The 19,154-nt window shown below is 43.1% G+C and overlaps 1 protein-coding gene across 1 annotated transcript in view; it reads right to left on the bottom strand.

Moving 5' to 3' along the window:
* Positions 1-843: 843 nt before the first annotated feature.
* KCNQ3 (potassium voltage-gated channel subfamily Q member 3) overlaps positions 844-19,154 on the bottom strand; it is a 237,720-nt gene continuing 219,409 nt past the window's right edge. Inside the window, exons 10-15 of the mRNA XM_058174539.1 lie at positions 16,572-16,759; positions 12,575-12,677; positions 6,842-6,973; positions 5,066-5,164; positions 3,667-3,751; positions 844-1,563 (exon numbers count right to left, since the gene is read on the bottom strand). Of these exons, the coding sequence (XP_058030522.1) occupies positions 844-1,563; positions 3,667-3,751; positions 5,066-5,164; positions 6,842-6,973; positions 12,575-12,677; positions 16,572-16,759 (1,327 nt within the window). The remainder of the gene's footprint in view (positions 1,564-3,666; positions 3,752-5,065; positions 5,165-6,841; positions 6,974-12,574; positions 12,678-16,571; positions 16,760-19,154) is intronic.

The following is a 19,154-nucleotide window of genomic DNA, read 5'->3' as shown; positions in this document are numbered from 1 at the left end:
GCTCATTTGACCCATGGATTTTGACCCGTGGACATCATGGAGACGATGAGTGAAGACAATATTCAGAGCAGGTTAAGCGTGCCTGAGCTGCACAGAAATCAACAACATGCAAAGTTGTGCAGAAAAAAACACTTCGATTCTCTGGATACTGGAATGTGTTATATTTTCGGGTTTCTTACATAGGTGCAGGAGCAGAGAGGTCAAACGAACGGAATTAAATCAGCCTACTATGGCGACATGGGAAGAGAACAAAATGGACAGCCAAGAGGAAAACAGCTAAAATTGCAAAGAGGAATGATGCAAATGCATGCACACCTCGCCAAGGGCATCATTCTGGAAATGAGGGTTGTTTTGCTCACAACGATGCAGCCTATATCTCTCCATGTCTGCGGTGTTGTTGTTTTTTCTTTAAGCTCTGACATCGATCTGACCCTTTGACTTACCGAGCGAATAGTGTTATTTTTTTCTTCTTCGTGGTTTTAATCATGGAGGAAATTCCCTGTACCCTTTAGAGCATAAAGTCATGCAAAAAACAAAACAAAACCCAACCCCACCCTGCACAAAACTCAGCCGCTTCATTTTGGCAGCAACGAGGAGAACTGCATCGCCCAACTGTGTGAAATGGTGGAGAAAGACGTCCACGAACACCAGCATGCAGAACAGCCATTGGTGGTGAGAGGATGGGTGTGGTGGCTTGCTTTTTTTTTTGCTTTTGAGGGAGGAAGCCTTGGGCAGGTACCGTCAGATATACAAAGTTTAAGTTTACAGGACAAGAAAAAAGCCAGCCCAGATCTCCACCCTCCCACATCCCGCCCCACCCCAGCCCACCCCCTGTAGAGAAGATTAAATTGGCTTGCTTGAAGGAGTCCATATTGACTCAGAAATCCCATCCCCTGTGGAGGACAGAGGCATAGACCCGCTGGGAGTGAAAGGGTCGGTGTCTGTGTCTGTTTCCCCCTCAGCCAAATAGCGTTTTTCCTTCATCCAACTGGTTCCGCCATTGGGACCGAACAGGAAATCGTCTCTATCTTGAGAGATGCTAAACCCACTCGGGGAGCGTTCCAGTTCCTCGTGATTGACCGAGAGCAAGGATAACGGGGTGTCGCTGTCTCTTTGTCTTTGTCTTGAGGAGAATCTGTCCGAATGGGGGCTCCAGAGCTCTCTCGGCGGGGACTGGAAGGAAACCTGAGGGTCCATGAAAGTCACTATTGGCAGGACCGTCGGCCTTTCTGAGTAGGCAGTGGAGAAGGGCATGGCTTGCCATCGGCCTGAGTTCTGGTCACTGAAGGGCAGTGAAAGTGGGTTGTGACCACAGTCCTGGCTTGAGTACCCAAAAGGAGGGACTTTGTTTACGGGAACGTGGTGGAAGCTTGGAGACAGCTCATGAATGGAAGGCTTGGAGTACTTGTAAATGATGGATTTCAGTTCAGAGAAGCGGTTGTCCTCAACCGGGGATGTGGAGTCTTTCAAAGGACACGCGTCGGTGACCTGGACCTGCAACTGGCCCAGATGTTGCTTGTGCATGTCTACTAAAAAATCCAGCTTCTTCCCCATGTCGTGGACCTAAAAGACAGCAGCCATCATCAGAACTCAGCTGGAATAAACAATTGGTTATTATCTCAGCTAAGAGCAAACTATTCCCCAACTAAAAATTCACCTCTCATTTGAAATCATCACAAAGATCAAAGGTGCATCACAAACAAATGCAGCAACGGCAGCATAACACTTTAGAACGGTTATGAAGGAGATATCGGGATTTTGGAAAAAGGGGCAGAGAAGATGTTGAAACTTCGTTCGGGTTTTTGTTTTTTAAAAAAAAATGAGATGAAGTTTGAGATGTTGAGACTTTGGTGCAGAGCAACTGGGATAATTAAAGGCTTGGAAACTGAAACATATGAAGAACGGTTCCAGGAACTGGGTACAGTTGGTCTAGAGCAGTGGTTCTCAACCTTTATAGTGCTGCGACCCCTTTAATACAATTCCCCACGATGTGGCGACCCCTTTAATACAATTCCCCACGATGTGGCGACCCCAACCATAAAATTATTTTTGTTTTGAATTTATCGAGCCTGAAGCCGTATTGGCTAGCGATCTGAACTGCTTGCGATTGCCTTGAGGACGGAGGCATTAAAGCGGAGACTCCTCCCCTATTAAGTTTATCGCGCCTGAAGCCAGATTAGGCTAGCGATTGGGAGTGTTTGCAGGCTTGAGAGGGAGACATCAGAGCAAAGATTTCTCTCTTTTTTAATTCATCGCGCCTGAAGCCAAATTCGGCTAGCAATTTGAAGAGCCTGTAGTTGGCTTGTGGAGTCAATCATCGGAGCGCGATTCTTCGACTCGCAAGTATACTTCCTATATTTCCAATGGTCTTAGATGACCCCCGGCAAATCGTCATTCGACCCCCAACGGGGTCCCGACCCACAGGTTGAGAACTGCTGGTCTAGAGAAAAGAAGGACTAGGGGGTGACATGATAGCAGTATTTGAGGAGCTGCCACAAAGAGGAGGGGGGTCAACTTATTTTCCAAAGCACCAGAAGGCAGGACAAGAAACAATGGATGGAAACGAATCAAGGAGAGAAGCAAACTGGAACTCAGGAGAAACTTCCTAACTGTGAAAACAATTAACCAGTGGAACTACTTGCCTTCAGAAGTTGTGGGTGCTTCATCACTGGAGGTTTTTAAGAAGAGACTGGACAGCAATTTGTCTGAAGCTGTGTAGGGTTTCCTGCCTAAGCAGGGGGTTGGACTAGAACAGGGGTCCCCAACCTTTTGGACCTCAGAGACCACTAAATTCATAATTTTAAATCCCGAGGACCACTAATATGATCTGCCTAATGACTGGCTGGGTGGGCATGGCTAGGTGGTCATGTGACTGAATGGGCGTGGCCAACTCAATGTCACTCACATCAAGGGGTGCCTCACCGGCATCTACTCGCCTCTCCCCTCCCTGCCCCTCCTTGCCTGCCCACCTGGGCTCCTTAGGGCCCCAACAGGAAGCAATTGTTAGAGCTAAGCAGTCACCACGAGAAAGAGTTGGCAAAACAGCTGGCTCAATTCAAATTGGATCTGACCGAGAAGGAGGCTCAGCAGAAGCACCTCACTGAGAACTAGGAGGGGAGACCTGTGGGAGTGTAAGGCCAGGTACTGGTGCCTGGAGGTTCAGCAGGCTGAGATGGTCAGCCAGTTCCAGACCATGATGCAGCCCCACTGGAACAAGACCCTCTGGCTCTTTGCCACCAGCCTTTGCACAAAGCCCCACCCCAAGTCGGAATTTCTGCCCCCCTCTGACCCGCACAAAAAGACCCCGTAGGGGGAGACTCTCTGCAGCAACACAAACGTTCATTGCATGTAACTATGGTCCCAGGGTCCATAGTTTGAGGACCCCAGATTTAGTGCAATATAAAAAATGCAAATAATTTTTCTGTGGACCACCAAAATTTTCTTGTGGACCAACAGTGGTCCACGGACCACCAGTTGGTGACCGCTGGACTAGAAGACCTCTAAGGTCCCTTCCACCTCTGTTATTCTATTCTTCTATTCTAAATCGTATAGGTTCTCCTCTTGAGCAGGGGGTTGGACTAGAAGACCTCCCCAGGTTCCTTTCAACTCTATTCTGAATTTGAATTGGAGAAAAACACAGACACAAACTGCTGAGCATTTCATTACCTGTCTTTCAACTCTGACAAATTTGCCCATCATGCTTTGATCTTCAGGATCATCTGCAGATGCTTTACTTATGAATGGCTCGTTCCTAAAAGGAAATAAGGTTCCGTTTTACAGAGGCAAAAAAATAATAATAATCCAAATCCAAATTCTTCCTACAAATATTTCTAGTTCACAATGCATTGACAGAGCAGTGCATTTCAAAGGAGGGATTTCTGAAATGCTAGTCAACCCCGATACTTAAGATGTAACAATTGCTACTGTGCGTGTTGAAACCTTATTATGCTTTAGAATTACTGTGCATTCTTGTCCTCTACAAAAGCCAAAGAAAAGTGAATGCACTTTTGCACTCTAAGGGATTAAAATAATTACAGATAAACCTTGATTTAAAACAGTTCACTTAGTGACCATTCAAACTTATCACAGCATTGAACAAGTTACGTATGACTATTCTGGTTGCTGGGTGGGCGTGGCCATGGTGAGCGTGGCCTAGTTGGCCTCCTACCTCAGGCTCTGGAGGCTTTATTTGAGCCTCCAGGAGGGCGAAAACAGCCTCCCCAGGCTCCGGAAGCCCTCTGGAGGCCAGAAATGGTCTCAAACATCCAGTAGGCCCATTTTTCGCCCTCCCTGAGCCTCCACGTGTGCCCTGCACTTACCTGCATCCAAAACGGGCTGTGTGGGGACTCCTGGGAGGGGAGGAGTGGGTGGAGCGAGTGAGATTTAGGGGTTTTCCGAACTGCAAAGAATCTTAGCTAGAGGTTCTCCCGAACCCTGCTGTTGTGCCTTGCCCGCCCCCCTCTCCGCAGCCGGGCCCCTCTCATCTCCTGTTACCTCAGCCAGGGACTGATAGTGCAGATGAACGGCCTGGCATGCCTCCAGCCCCCAGTCCTGGCACCATGCCCGGACAGACGGAGCAAGACGAATGGCCTGGCATGCCTCCAGCCCCCAGTCCTGGCACCATGCCCGGATAGACCGAGCAAATAAATCCCTTCCCCACAGCATGTGAACATGAGGAGCAGGAAGCCAGTCATGAGCTGCAATTGCCAGCAGCTGGAGGGTGGAGGGATCCACGCTTCCGGAGAATGGAGAGGTGACGTCAGCAAAAAGAAGGGAGGGGCAGGCCTGGATAAGTGCTGAGTCATGGAGCCACACCCCATGGCCTATATAAAGGATCTGCTTTCTGGCATTCTTTGAGTCAGGCAAAGCCTAATTTGGATTGCTGAAGTCACATCTTGGACTCCTGCCTGCCCTGAGAACTCTGACAGAACTTTGGCAAAGCTGCAGAGGCTTTGTGGCAACGCTTGATACAGACTTCCCCGACCCGGCCATCAGAGAAGGAGTGGGACACGACACCTGCAAACCCCCAGCAGCCTGCCCCTGAGCACCCCCCAGAAGCTGTCACCTTGGAGACTGCTGCGAAGGGTAGGAGAATGTGCCTCCTTTCTGGGATTTCCTGTGTCTGGGAGTAGATGGAGGCCCAGGTGCAAAAACCATATCTATTCTGAAAAGAGATAAAAACAGAACATAAGGAATCCTAGATGGTAAGTCGTGTTATACAGTGTCATCCCACTCAGGGGTCTTGGCGACTTTAAGGCCTGTGGACCTCAGCTCCCTAGAATTCCCCAGCCAGCATTAGGACTACCTGTAAGGGGCCTGTGGGTTGAAATATAACAGAATAACAAATGGAAGGGACCTTGGAGGTCTTCTAGTCCAACCCCCTGAATAAGCAGGAGGACATACCATTCCAGACAAGTGGCTGTCCAGATATGTCTAAGAGTGGAAGTCTTCGAGCATAAGGAGGCACCAGTTTAAAGAAAGATGATTTACAAGAAGGAAACATTAGCAAAAATGTTCCTTCCTTCCTTCATTCCTTCCCTCCCTCAACCTGTCTCCCTTCTCTTACCCCTCTCCCAACCATCTCCTTCCTTCCTTCCTTCCTTCCTTCCTTCCTTCCTTCCTTCCTTCCTTCCTTCCTTCCTTCTCTCTATCCCTCTCCCTCTCTCCATCCATCCATTCATCCATCTATCTATCCATCTATCTATCCATCTATCTATCTGTCTGTCTGTCTGTCTGTCTGTCTGCCTTGAATTCCCTGGGTGGCCTTGGCAAGTGAATAGATAGATAATAATAGATAGATAGATAGATAGATAGATAGATAGATAGATAGATAGATAGATAGATAGATAGATAGATAGAGGACCCAGATTGTTGGGGGCAATTAAGTTGACTTTGTATATAATATACAAATGGATGAAGACTATTGCTTAACACATTGTAAGCCGCCCTGAGTCTTCGGAGAAGGGCGGGATATAAATTAAAAAAAAAAAGATAGATAGACAGACAGACAGACAGACAGACTGATTGATTGATTTTATTGGCCAAGTGTGACTGGACACGCAAGGAATGTGTCTTGGTGCATCAGCTCTCAGTGTACATAAAAGAAAAAGATACCTTCATCAATACAACACATAATAGCAATAGCAATAGCACTTAGACTTATATACCGCTTTACAGAGCTTTACAGCCCTCTCTAAGCGGTTTACAGAGTCAGCCTATTACCCTCAACAACTTGGGTCCTCATTTTATCCACCTCGGAAGGATGGAAGGCTGAGTCAACCTTTGAGCCTGGTGAGATTTGAACGACCAAATTGCGGGCAGCCAGCAGTCAACAGAAGTAGCCTGCAGTACTGCACTCTGACCACTGCGCCACCATAGCCTGTCATCTATAATCATGTATTATGTGTCTGAATCACTGGATATTATAAGGTCCTGTCTTCATGGAACTCAAAATAAATAAATAAAATAAATTCCTGCATTAATCCAGGTCTGGGCCAGCATAATACACTGAATGGTAAACTAAACCACCTACATAGGTGTACATAAAATACTAATTTGCACACACAGATACACAAAACCCACACAGAATGAAACTAAGATTTCCAATCTGTATGATTGAATAGGTCATGTGAAGATAAAGTATAACCTAGCCTGAGATAAAAAAAAATCAGACTCTTGATGGAGTCGGTTGCACAGCCATCGTTTTCTTACAAAAGTGACACCCTTTGAGTAATGATGCTCGCAGTGACAATGCTGTCACCTGATCTAGGCCAAACTCTCAGTCTTTCCCTCCCGGCATAATCTCCACGATTAGTCTACGAATGAGACCACACCCTCTTACCTTGCTTGAAGGTATTTGATTCTGGAAAGCATGTCGAGATGTCCAGCTGAATATTGCTCTATCACATCCTTTACATCGTAAGGCCTCAGCGTCTCCTTGAATCTCTTCTTATAGAGGCGGAACTGTAGAATCCTGGTCCAAGAAAAAACAGCAGAAAAAGTGGTTCTATGTGAGCTACTCAGATACAAACAGTCCCTGATGTTCCATCTTGACCTCAGCTGAACACAGGCTGGAAACAACATGAAGCTCATGGAAAACCCATGCATGCCGTAACTCCAGGAATATCGAGATGTAAACTTAGAACCACTGGCTTTCATACCTGAGGCAGGACTAGAACTCACAGTCCCCCGATGATTGGCTCAAAGTCACCCAATCAGCTTTCATGCCTAAAGCAGGACTCCTGGTGATTGGCTCAAAGTCACCCAGCCGGCTTTCATGCCTAAGGCAGGACTAGAACTCAGTCTCCTGGTGATTGGCTCAAAGTCACCCAGCCAGCTTTCATGCCTAAGGCAGGACTAGAACTCACAGTCTCCTGATGATTGGCTCAAAGTCACCCAGTCGGTTTTTGTGCATAAGGCAGGACTAGAACCCCCACTGGGCAAGGCCTGTGTAATTGCTACACATTTTAGTCTTGCATTTTATATTTTAAACGTTATGCCATATAGTATGACTTATTTTAATCACAGTGATTCTGACGTAAATAAATAATCTTATATATAATAAATAATATTCACTGTTAGTTTATTACTAAAAATATCCAAAGCAGACCACATAATCATAAAAATCATGTGAAATAATGAAAATAAGCCATTTGTAACAGTAATCACTGTTGTGAAATACTTATCAAATATTAAGACTTCTCCCAGAGGAAAAACTAATAATACTAAGAACAGCAGCCTTACTAATATTAATGAAAGTGTAATTAATAACCAATAAGAGAGATAATTTTAAAAAACCCAAAGATTTCCCATTAATAGTTAGCCGGTTAGTAACAAATGATTCAATCAAGTAATAAGACAATGGGAATCTACCTAAAATCCTACTATATCAAATTCACCTTGTTGTTTTGACTGGGTAAATCCAACTGATCAGAAATATTTATCAACTGTCAAATTGGTCTAAAAACATCTGATTTGATGCATGGAATAAATCTGATTCAAAGAGGTGGATTTGATTAAATCAGAGGTGAAATGCTACCATTTTGGACCGGTTCGGCCAAACGAGTAGCAATGGCGGCAGGTGATTTGGAGAACTGGTAGCGACGGAAGCGCGAGGCACTGCCCACCCGCCCGGTCATCATTACTTCCTGGTTTTAACCAGGAAGTAGCCTGCGCATGCCCAGAAGGGTTTGCGCAGAGAGTCCGTGTGTGCATTTCCGAACCGGTAAGGAAAATTAAGTAGATTTCACCCCTGGATTAAATCCTTTTCAAATCAAACCTTCAAAATAAGTTTAATGTAGTCATCTTAAGTAGTTTGTTACAAGCCACCGAGAATAAATGGGATTTAATTTAAATGGAAAGACATCAAGTCTAGCCCAGGTCTTGATTAGTTGCATTTATAATGGATTACGGTTAAAAATTCTTCCCTTTACACTTTCCAAATTAGCTACTCTTAGCAGGAAACATGTAAGGAGGACATCAGCAGATCGAGTCGCTTTAGCCATTTAAAGTCAAATCTAATTATTCAAAGCAATTAAATTAGCAGTTAATATTACAAAAGTGGTGAATGGCATTTTGAACTTAAATTGGTTGGAGCTCGAAATGCCCTCCCCCGTCCCAAACAGATGTTTCTATTTAAAACATACTTTTAACCTTGCTGGAAGCATTTAGATCATGGATGTCAAACTCGCCACGTCATATTGCTGTCACATGACGTATCATGACATTTATTCCTTTCGCAGAGCTGGGGTGGGCATGCGTGTGACACGTACCGCCCATCATATGACAACCCTGATTTAGATTGTCTCAACTCAACGTGAAGATTAGGATTAACTCCCAGAATTCCTCAGCCAGCTTTGCTGGCTGAGGAATTCTGGGAGTTGAAGTCCACAAGTCTTCACATTGCCAAGGTTGGAGACCCCTGATTTAGATGATATTCCAAGCCATTTGAGGCAATTGAGGGTTTCGAGGTTGACATAATTACTTTATTAATTATTATTATTATATACTTTATTCATTAAACATGAAACTCAGTCAACTGAACATTCAAAAATGCATCACAAATACCATTGATTATTGCTAATGGTTGATACGGGGTTGTTGCCAGCGTCCTAGGTATCAACCAAGTACCTTCTTAAGATGTACAATGTTCCAAGTAGCGCAGTTTTTTTGCAGTTCCACTGGTGTTTTTGCAGGAAGCTGCAATTTTTTGATGTACTTTGTAAAATTCTTGGACATGGAGCCAAGTGCCCCGATGACAATAGGTATCACTATTACATGTTTCATCCATAGCTGTCTAGCTTCGATGGCCAGGTCGCGATATTTCATTTTTTCCAGTTCTTTTTCTTCGACTCTGGCATCTCCTGGTACCGCGATGTCAATAAATTGTACATTTCGGTTTTCGACAACTGTGGTATCTGGCGTGTTGTGTTCCAAGTGACGATCCGTCTGTATTCGAAAGTCTCACAAGATCCTCACCTTCTCATTTTCTATAGCTTTTTCCATTTTATCTTCCCATGACTTTTTGTTCAAAAAAGTTTTATTTTGACATTCTTATCCAATAACATATCCAATAACATATTTAATGTACCATCATATACAATTAATCGGATCTGCCCGGTCACCACCCCCTTCCTTTTCCTTTTACTCTCCTTCTCTACCTTCTTCTACTTTCCATCCATCCTCCCCCTCTCTTATCTACATCCCCTCCTCTTTCCTCCCTACTCCTTTCTTCTCCCTTTTCCCCTCTTCCTTCCTTTCCTCCTCCTCCTCTTCTCTTTCCTCCTTCTCTCTTCTACTTCCTTCTTACCCATCATTCTAAAGTGGTAGCCAGGCAGATCCGATCTTACATTAATTATACATCTTCAATCATCTTTGTACATTAACTATCAATCCATTTTCTGCCCCCTCCCCCTCCCTTCCCCTTCCTCCCCCCACCCCCCAGGACTTCCGAGAACCGAATACAGGGTATAAAACTAACAACAAGAATTAAAATCTAGCACAAATCATAATCCATAGTCATTCCTTAAAACCTCCACTCCCCTTCCAAAGACAAAGAAGATACTTTTCTTCCAATCCATTATATATCAGACCATTCCACTCCTAGAGTTCTCAGAAGTTTCCGATTGAGTTAGTGTTTATTCTTGAATAAAATACATAGTTTTTAATATCCAACCTTCATCAATCAATATCAAAACAACGTTCCATCTTCCAATATTCACCAAGGGTTCTTCTAAAATGTCTTTCTTCCCTAAACAGTCTCTCAAAAATAGTTCATATTTCCAACTTAGTTTCTTTAATTTTTCTGTCCAACCTTCTGGGTGGCTCCGCTGCGCTAAATGGCGGCAATCTCAGTCTGCCCGTTCTTTGTGATTCTGTGAGAGCTGTTTAGACAGCGTTAATCTGCTGTCAACAGCTCGTAAATCTCTGCCCTTGGAGGGAGGGAGGAGATGAGCATTTGAACTGAAGTTGAGCCCCCAAGAAAAGTCCCAGAATGATTTCTGGTGGTTTGATGGGAATGCTCCTTCTATAGTTCAAAAAAAGCTCCGGAATTCAGAACGCCTCTGCAAAAGCAGAGCAAAACGCAGCGTCCATCTCCGTGACCGAAGAGGATTATTGATAAATTGTCAACACGGAAAGAGCCGAAAGCAAGAGGGCTGGCATTTCTTTGTAAGATGATTTTAACTCCCTGACAGAGAAGTTATTTGGAGATGAAGAAAGATGGCGTTTTGTGTTTTGAAAGTGAAAGCTAAGGAAATGCTGATTACAATTGCTGGCGTGGAACCTTTAAGAAGAAAATAACAAGATTTTTTTTTAAAAAATGGAATTCTTTTTTTAAAAATCTATTCTTTTTTTTATTATTTTTTTCTTACAGTGTTTAAGAAGAAAAATTTATTGGGGTGTTTTTTTCTTTTTATTCCCCCCCTTTCTTTTTTCTTCTTCTTGATATTACTTAGTTTAAAAAATGGCCTTTAAGCAAAGAGATTTAACCACCTCTAAAATATTGGAAATTTCTTCACTTCAGGTACGGAAATTGAGAGAGGATATTAAAGAAAGTCTAAGGAATTTTTTACAGGAGCTTATGGAGGCTCATCTTTCAGAAATAGATAAAAATTTAATGAAATGGAGAAAGAAATACTGGATTTTAAAGATTTGGTGGAAGAGCAGAGTAGGGAGATGAAAAAATTAAAGGAATCAATTACTCCATTATTGTTATCTAGTACACAGACAGAAGAAAGATTGAATGAATTTAATCAAATTAATTTAGATTTGCAAAGGAAAATAGATGAAGTTCAAATTAATTTGAATTTAGAAAATAAAATAGATGATATTCAGGTTAAGGCTGATAAGGCAGAGGAAGAAAGGGTTATATTACAATATAAATTAATGGAATATGCTATAAGGGTGAGAGGAATAAGAGAGTGTAAGGGAGAAAATTTGAAAGAGATTTTTCCTCAGGCCTTTGCTCAGATAGAGGGAGTTGAATCAGAAGATTTTGAAGTTAATATTGAAAAAATTTATCGTGTTAATTCTTGGTGGGCAAGGCAGAAGTGCTTACCGAGAGATGTGGTTATTTATTTTACAAATAAGAGGATTAGGTATGGAATTTTGCGAGCATTTTATAAAAATAAATTTCAAATATTAGGACAAGATATAATAATGATGAAGGAAATTCCTCCTAAAATGTTAAGAAAGAGAAAAGAATTTGCCTTTCTGGTGGATGAGCTTAAGAAACATCAGATATATTTTAGATGGGAGGTTCCAGCTGGTTTAACACTGAATTATAAAGGAAGAAAGTATTTTCTTAACACAATTTGTAAAGCACGAGATTTTTATACTAATGTATTAAAGATTGGGAATTCTTTGTTAACAGATGTTAAGTTGAATGGTGAATAGATGGTCGAAAATGTGTAAGACAGAAGAAGGGGAGAATGTTTAACTTTATTATATATGATTATGGTTAATTTTTGTAAATGATTTATTGTGGATATAAATGTGTAATTTTAGGGGTACTATTTGATATATTTAAGGTATAAAGGAATAGGAAGATGGAATATTGTTTAATTTTGGAGGATAGATAGTAAAATTTAGGAATCTGGATTAAATATTATATTTAAGAGATGGATGTAATGTTAATTAGAATGTAATTGTTATAATAGATATATTTTGGATAAGTTATAGGTGTAATTTTAATAATGTTATTTGATATAAGTAAGGTAAAGTGAAGATTTTAACTACTATAATTGATACTTTGGATATTTGTAATATTATTTGTTGTATATATAAATGTTAAAGATGTGAAAAGATGGACTATTGTTCCCATGACTTTTTGGATACAGGAAAGTTGTATTTTTTTTTTTTCATAATGACCAGTGGATTAATTTAGCAACTCAGTTGTGTCTAGCATTGTAATCAGTTTCTGCGATTTTGCTGCATTCACATATTAAATGTGAAACAGTTTCGACTTTGTTGTTGCAAAGTCGAACAGTTTCGACTTTGTAAGTCGTATTTTTGTAAAGCAATTTTTAAACACAGACACATACAATGCAGTACTGGTAAGCAGTTCAACGTTTACCTAACAGCTCGGATAACCATCTTCAGTGTAGGGATAAGGTCTTCCATGAGCAGCTCGTTGCTGTATCCCCTGTCTTCTGCTAGGGGATCTCCTGTTCCAGCATCTAAGATAAGGACCAGATGTATATAAGTAAGATAATCCAGATGCAAAAGAGATTAGAACAATGTGAATTAGCTCATAGAATATCCAAGCTCATATAATATTATTCAGGCTGGAATCATTTAAAATTGTGGATCCTGAACATTCTCCAGTTCAAAGTCCTGTATTTTTGGTTTTCGGCAAAACTGTGTCCCTAGATAATCTTTGGTGTAACCACCACGGCATTTGCTTAATGATGGCTCCCAAAAACTGCCTGTTATACAACAGCTACAAGTTATGAATATAATGGACAGGCTCCATTAGGGTCATAACTAGAGGACTACCAGTACAGTTAAAAAGGTAAAGGTAAAGGTTCCCCTCGCACATACGTGCTAGTCGTTCCTGACTCTAGGGGGTGGTGCTCATCTCCGTTTCAAAGCCGAAGAGCCAGCGCTGTCCAAAGACGTCTCCGTGGTCATGTGGCCGGCATGACTAAACGCCAAAGGTGCATGGAACTCTGTTACCTTCCCACCAAAAGTGGTCCCTATTTTTCTATTTGCATTTTTTACGTGCTTTCAAACTGCTAGGTTGGAAAAAGCTGGGACAAGTCATGGGAGCTCACCCTGTTACGTGGCACTAACCGCTGAACTGCCAACCTTTTGATCGACAAACTCAGCGACTTACCCACTAAGCCACCGCGTCCCTCTCACCGGTACAGTTAGTCCTAGGCTTACAACAGTTCGTTTAGCAACCATTCAAAGTGACCCACAGCACTGAAAAATGTGACTTACGACCGTTTTTCACAGTTACAACTATTGCAGCACCCCGTGATCATGTGATCAAAATTCAGACGCTTGGCAGCTGGTTCATATTTATGACGGTCGCAATGTCCCAGGGTCATGTGATCCCCTTCTGCGACCTTCTGACAAGCAAAGTCAATGGGAAAGCCAGATTCACTGAGCAACTGGGCTACTAACTTATTGACTGCACTGATCCATTTAACAACGGTGGCAAGAAAAGTCATAAAATGGTGCAAAATTCACTTAACAGCGGAAACGTTGGGCTCAACTATGGTTCTAAGTTGAGGATTACCTATATGTGTCTTAAGGCTAGAGTTGAAATGTATTATTTTCATCTTATCTGGAAGATGGTTTAAGAATCCTAAAGTTGGAAACACAGGCATCTATCTAATTAAGGAGTGCAGAACAAATACCCCTCCAGATATTGCTGTACTACAAAGCCCAGCATCTATTGCCTTGCATCATGCTCCTTGGAATCAGCAGCATGGGAGGGAGGGACAAGAGACTTCTTACATGTGACTTAATAAAATGAGCAACGAAATATTAGGAAATGAATAAAAACTATGAAAAAAGAATATTTCGGCAAAAAAAATGCAACTAAGTAAAATATATTTGAATATATTGAATCGTATAAGATATGATATGGCCAATACTCTGTTCATAAATTATGTATGTGTGTAGGGGGGGGAACTAAAAAATCAATAAAAACTTGTTTGTTTGTTTTTAAAAAGAGACTTCTTACATGATTTATTGCAGAGATGGCGAACCTATGGCACGCCTGCCAGAGGTGGCACGCAGCGCCCTCTCTGTGGGCACGCGAGCCGTTGCCCCAGCTCAGCTCTGCCGTGCATGCGCACGCTCCTCCTGGCAGCCCGCTGGTCTTTGGGTCTCTGCTGTGCATGCACAGCGGGCGGGGCACATGCAGGGGGGGCACACACATGTGGGGGGAGGCACATGCATGGGGGCTGCACACGCATTGCATTTTGGGGGTTCATGCATGCTTTGGGCACTTGGTCCGGAAAAGGCTAGCCATCCCTGATTTATTGTAACCAACCATTCAGTGATGAAGATTTAAAGCCCAAGCATCCTCAATAGATGGGATTTCCAAGCTCTACTTGAAAACCTCAGAATGGGAGAACCAAAAACATTTTTTAATAATAATAATAATAACAACAGAGTTGGAAGGGACCTTGGAGGTCTTCTAGTCCAACCCCCTGCCCAGGCAGGAAACCCTCCATCACTTCAGACAAATGGTTATCCAACATTTTCTTAAAAACTTCCAGTGTTGGAGCATTCACAACTTCTGCAGGCAAGTTGTTCCATTGATTAATTGTTCTAACTGTCAGGAAATTCCTCCTTAGTTCTAAGTTGCTTCTCTCCTGGATTAGTTTCCACCCATTGCTTCTTCTTCTACCCTCAGGTGCTTTGGAGAACAGCCCGACTCCCTTTTCTTTGTGGCAGCCCCTGATATATTGGAACACTGCTATCATGTCACCCTTAGTCGTTCTTTTCATTAAAGTAGACATCTCCAGTTCCTGCAACCATTCTTCATATGTTTTAGCCTCCAGTCCCCTAATCATCTTTGTTGCTCTTCTCTGCACTCTTTCTAGAGTGCTTCAATCAGAGAGCGAGGTGACGAATGAAGGCCAGACAGTGTGAAAGAACAATTCCCTTTATTAGGGCAAACTGCAAACAAGCAACAAGAACAACAAACGGCAAGCAAGACAACGAATAAGAACTTTCTGTCGCGGCTGCTATTTATACGGCTGCTGTCGAACCAATGGCGTGTGCTGATTTCTCCCGCCGGCTGAGCTGTCACGTCTCAGCCAATAGGCGACACTTCCGTGTTGCCGGGCAGAGGCGTGGCTGCGTATGCAACAACATTTCTAAGGAACAAAACCTTTGCTGTCAAACTAGTCTTCCTATCAAGAGGTTTATTGCCATGTTTAATCAAAATATCTACCTTTTTTAAAAGATTAAGGCCGTTACAGTAGTGGCCAGAATTGTGGAAACCTTTTGGGAAAGGTGTATTTTCTAAAACTAGCTAATAACAACCACTTTTTTTTCTATTAGTACCATAAAATTATATATCAATGGAAAGATAATTTAATCAGGAATAATTTAATCAGGAATAATTTAATCAGGAATAATTTAATCAGGAATAATTTAATCAGGAATGTTTTATGAAGGATTTGCTATTAAAACAGCAGTTACAGTATAAAGAAGAAAAGTGAAATACGTAGAAAAAATGAGACAGACAAAAATGATCACCATAGAAAAAATGAGATATACAAAAATTAATACTTAGTTGGGTCACCTTCAGCATGAATTACAGCCTTACAACATCTTCCCATGGGGTGAACCAAGTCTTTTAGTTCTGCAACTGTTATAATGTGAAACCAAGATTGAATGATTGCTTCTATTAACTGGGTTTTATTGCTGGGTCACTTCTGACTAACAAGTTTCTTTAGTCAGCTCCATCTAGGGAGGGAGGGGGCAGGGAGGGAGGGAGGAGAGAAAGAGAGAAAGAAAGAAAAAGAAAAAGAAAGAAAGGAAGGAAGGAAGGAAGGAAGGAAGGAAGGAAGGAAGGAAGGAAGGAAGGGAAGGAGAGAGAGAGAGAAGAAAAAAAAAGAAAAAGAAAGAAAGAAAGAAAGAAAAAAAGGAAGGAAGGAAGGAAGGAAGAAAGGAAGGAAGGAAAGAAGGAAGGAAGGGAGGGAGGGAGGGGAGGAGAGACAGAGGAAGAAAGTGAGAAAGAAAGAAAGAAGAGAAAGAGAGAAAGAAGAAAGAGAAAGGAAGGAAGGAAGGAAGGAAGGAAGGAAGGAAGGAAGGAAGGAAGGAAGGAAGGAAGGAAGGAAGGAAGGAAGGAAGAAGGGAGGGAGGAGGAAAGAAAGAGAGAGAGAGAGAAAGAAAGAAAGAAAGAAAAAGAAAGAAAGAAAGAAAGAAAGAAAGAGAAGAAGGAAGGGAGGGAGGGAGGGAGGAAGGGGAGGAGAGAGAGAAAGAAAATGAGAAAGAAAGAAAAAACAAAGAGAGAAAAGAAGGAAGGAAGGAAGGAAGGAAGGAAGGAAGGAAGGAAGGAAGGAAGGAAGGAAGGAAGGAAGAGAGAAAGAAAGATAGTTTACCTTCTGAGCTTTGCCAGAATGCATAAGCTTTCATTCGGAAGGCCGTGCGCAATCGATCTCGGTTAATCAGGACAACATTCTTGGACTCTTTGGAAGGGCTTTCCTCAATTGCTTCTACATTCATAGGAGTAAACAGCTTTCCTTTAGGATTGCTACCACGAACCCGATCCAAGAGACCCAGCTTTTGGCTAAAAAAGAGAAGGAAAAGGATCAACATTTTTGTTTCATCTCTTGTTTTAAATCTAGTTTGTCCTTCATGATACGTATGTACATCAGCTGGGTAACAGTCTTCTTTTTTCCCTTAAAATGGCCACTGAAATCTCATGGGGAAAATGGCTCAGGGTGTTTGTGTGTGTGGGTATGCACAACTGTTTTTCTGTTCTTTTTTCTTTAAAAGTGAGGGGCTTTAAGTAGACCTAATCACCAGGGGACCATGAGTTCAACTCCTGCCTAAGGCGTGAAAATCAGCTGGGTGACTTTCAGCCAATCACCAGGAGACTGTGAATTCTAGTCCTGCCTTAGGCATGAAAGCCACCAGCTTAGTGACTTGGAGTCAGTCACTCTCTGGCACGCCAACTCGCTTCACAGGATTGTGGTTATGGGAAAAAGGAGGGGGAAGGAGCATTGATGGTGGCCCAAAATTATCCCACCGGCTTTCATGCCTAAGGCTGTACTAGAACTCGTCATCTCCTGGTGATTGGCTCAAGGTCCTCCAACTGGCTTTCCTGCCTAAGGCCGTACTAGAACTCGCCATCTCCTGGTGATTGGCCCAAAATCTCCCAGCTGGCTTTCATGCCTAAGGCTGTACTAGAACTCGCCATCTCCTGGTGATTGGCCCAAAGTCCCCCAGCTGGCTTTCATGCCTAAGGCTGTACTAGAACTTGCCATCTCCTGGTGATTGGCCCAAAGTCCCCCAGCTGGCTTTCATGCCTAAGGCTGTAATAGAACTCGCCATCTCCTGGTGATTGGCCCAAAATCCCCCAGCTGGCTTTCATGCCTAAGGCTGTACTAGAACTCGCCATCTCCTGGTGATTGGCCCAAAGTCCCCCAGCTGGCTTTCATGCCTAAGGCTGTACTAGAACTCGCCATCTCCTGGTGATTGGCCCAAAATCCCCCAGCTGGCTTTCATGCCTAAGGCTGTACTAGAACTCGCCATCTCCTGGTGATTGGCCCAAAGTCCCCCAGCTGGCTTTCATGCCTAAGGCTGTACTAGAACTTGCCATCTCCTGGTGATTGGCCCAAAGTCCCCCAGCTGGCTTTCATGCCTAAGGCTGTAATAGAACTCGCCATCTCCTGGTGATTGGCCCAAAATCCCCCAGCTGGCTTTCATGCCTAAGGCTGTACTAGAACTCGCCATCTCCTGGTGATTGGCCCAAAGTCCCCCAGCTGGCTTTCATGCCTAAGGCTGTACTAGAACTCGCCATCTCCTGGTGATTGGCCCAAAATCCCCCAGCTGGCTTTCATGCCTAAGGCTGTACTAGAACTCGCCATCTCCTGGTGATTGGCCCAAAGTCCCCCAGCTGGCTTTCATGCCTAAGGCTGTACTAGAACTTGCCATCTCCTGGTGATTGGCCCAAAGTCCCCCAGCTGGCTTTCATGCCTAAGGCTGTACTAGAACTCGCCATCTCCTGGTGATTGGCCCAAAGTCCCCCAGCTGGCTTTCATGCCTAAGGCTGTACTAGAACTCGCCATCTCCTGGTGATTGGCCCAAAGTCCCCCAGCTGGCTTTCATGCCTAAGGCTGTACTAGAACTCGCCATCTCCTGGTGATTGGCCCAAAGTCCCCCAGCTGGCTTTCATGCCTAAGGCTGTACTAGAACTCGCCATCTCCTGGTGATTGGCCCAAAATCCCCCAGCTGGCTTTCATACTTAAGGCTGGACAAGAATTTACAGTCTCCTGGTGATAGACCCAAAATCACTTAACCAGTCTTCATGTCTAAGGTGGGATTAGAACTCACCGTCTCCTGGTTCCTAGGCAAGCACTAGACCAAACTTATACTTCTTTTTCTCCTCCCAAATATTAGTTTAGGCTTTTTTTTTTTTCAGAATAAGAATTTGATGTAAGATAGAAAAGGAATAGTCTACTTTTGAGACACTGAGATAATCAGCAATTCCAACATCCAGGTTCACCAGACCTTGATCATGTGGCCAAGTCCAGTCACTTAAGGAAGACATTTTGGTTTGCATTATAATTTAGACAGTCTGTCTTCCACTGAGGGCTATGCTAAAATGCCTCCTGTTTCTTCTCTCTGTCTCTTCAAACCAAGGAGGAGACAGGCTATGTAAATTTCTCTTCCCCCCCCCCCAATTTCTTCTGACAGCTTCTTGGTGATTTCTCAAATCTTGACGTGAGAACTTGGTTGTTCTAATTTGCTAAATCCCCCAAGGAAAGGATAAAAATAGTCCTCATCCGAGGCTGACAGTGGGAGGAAGATGCTCCCACAGCTGAGCAAATCTCCTGTGTCTTTCTCTTTCTATCCTCATGGACTCTGTTTCTGCCGGATCCTTCACCTTTCTCTCCCTTTCACCCTTCCTTTATCCTGCTATCTTCTTAGTTCTTGACTTCGATAATTAAAGGAAGAGA

This window comes from Ahaetulla prasina, chromosome 3 (genome assembly GCF_028640845.1).
Source record: "Ahaetulla prasina isolate Xishuangbanna chromosome 3, ASM2864084v1, whole genome shotgun sequence".
In the NCBI taxonomy this organism is placed as follows: Eukaryota; Metazoa; Chordata; class Lepidosauria; order Squamata; family Colubridae; genus Ahaetulla; species Ahaetulla prasina.
The sequence above is the reverse complement of the archived record's forward strand: the minus strand, read 5'-3'. Positions and strand labels throughout refer to the sequence as shown.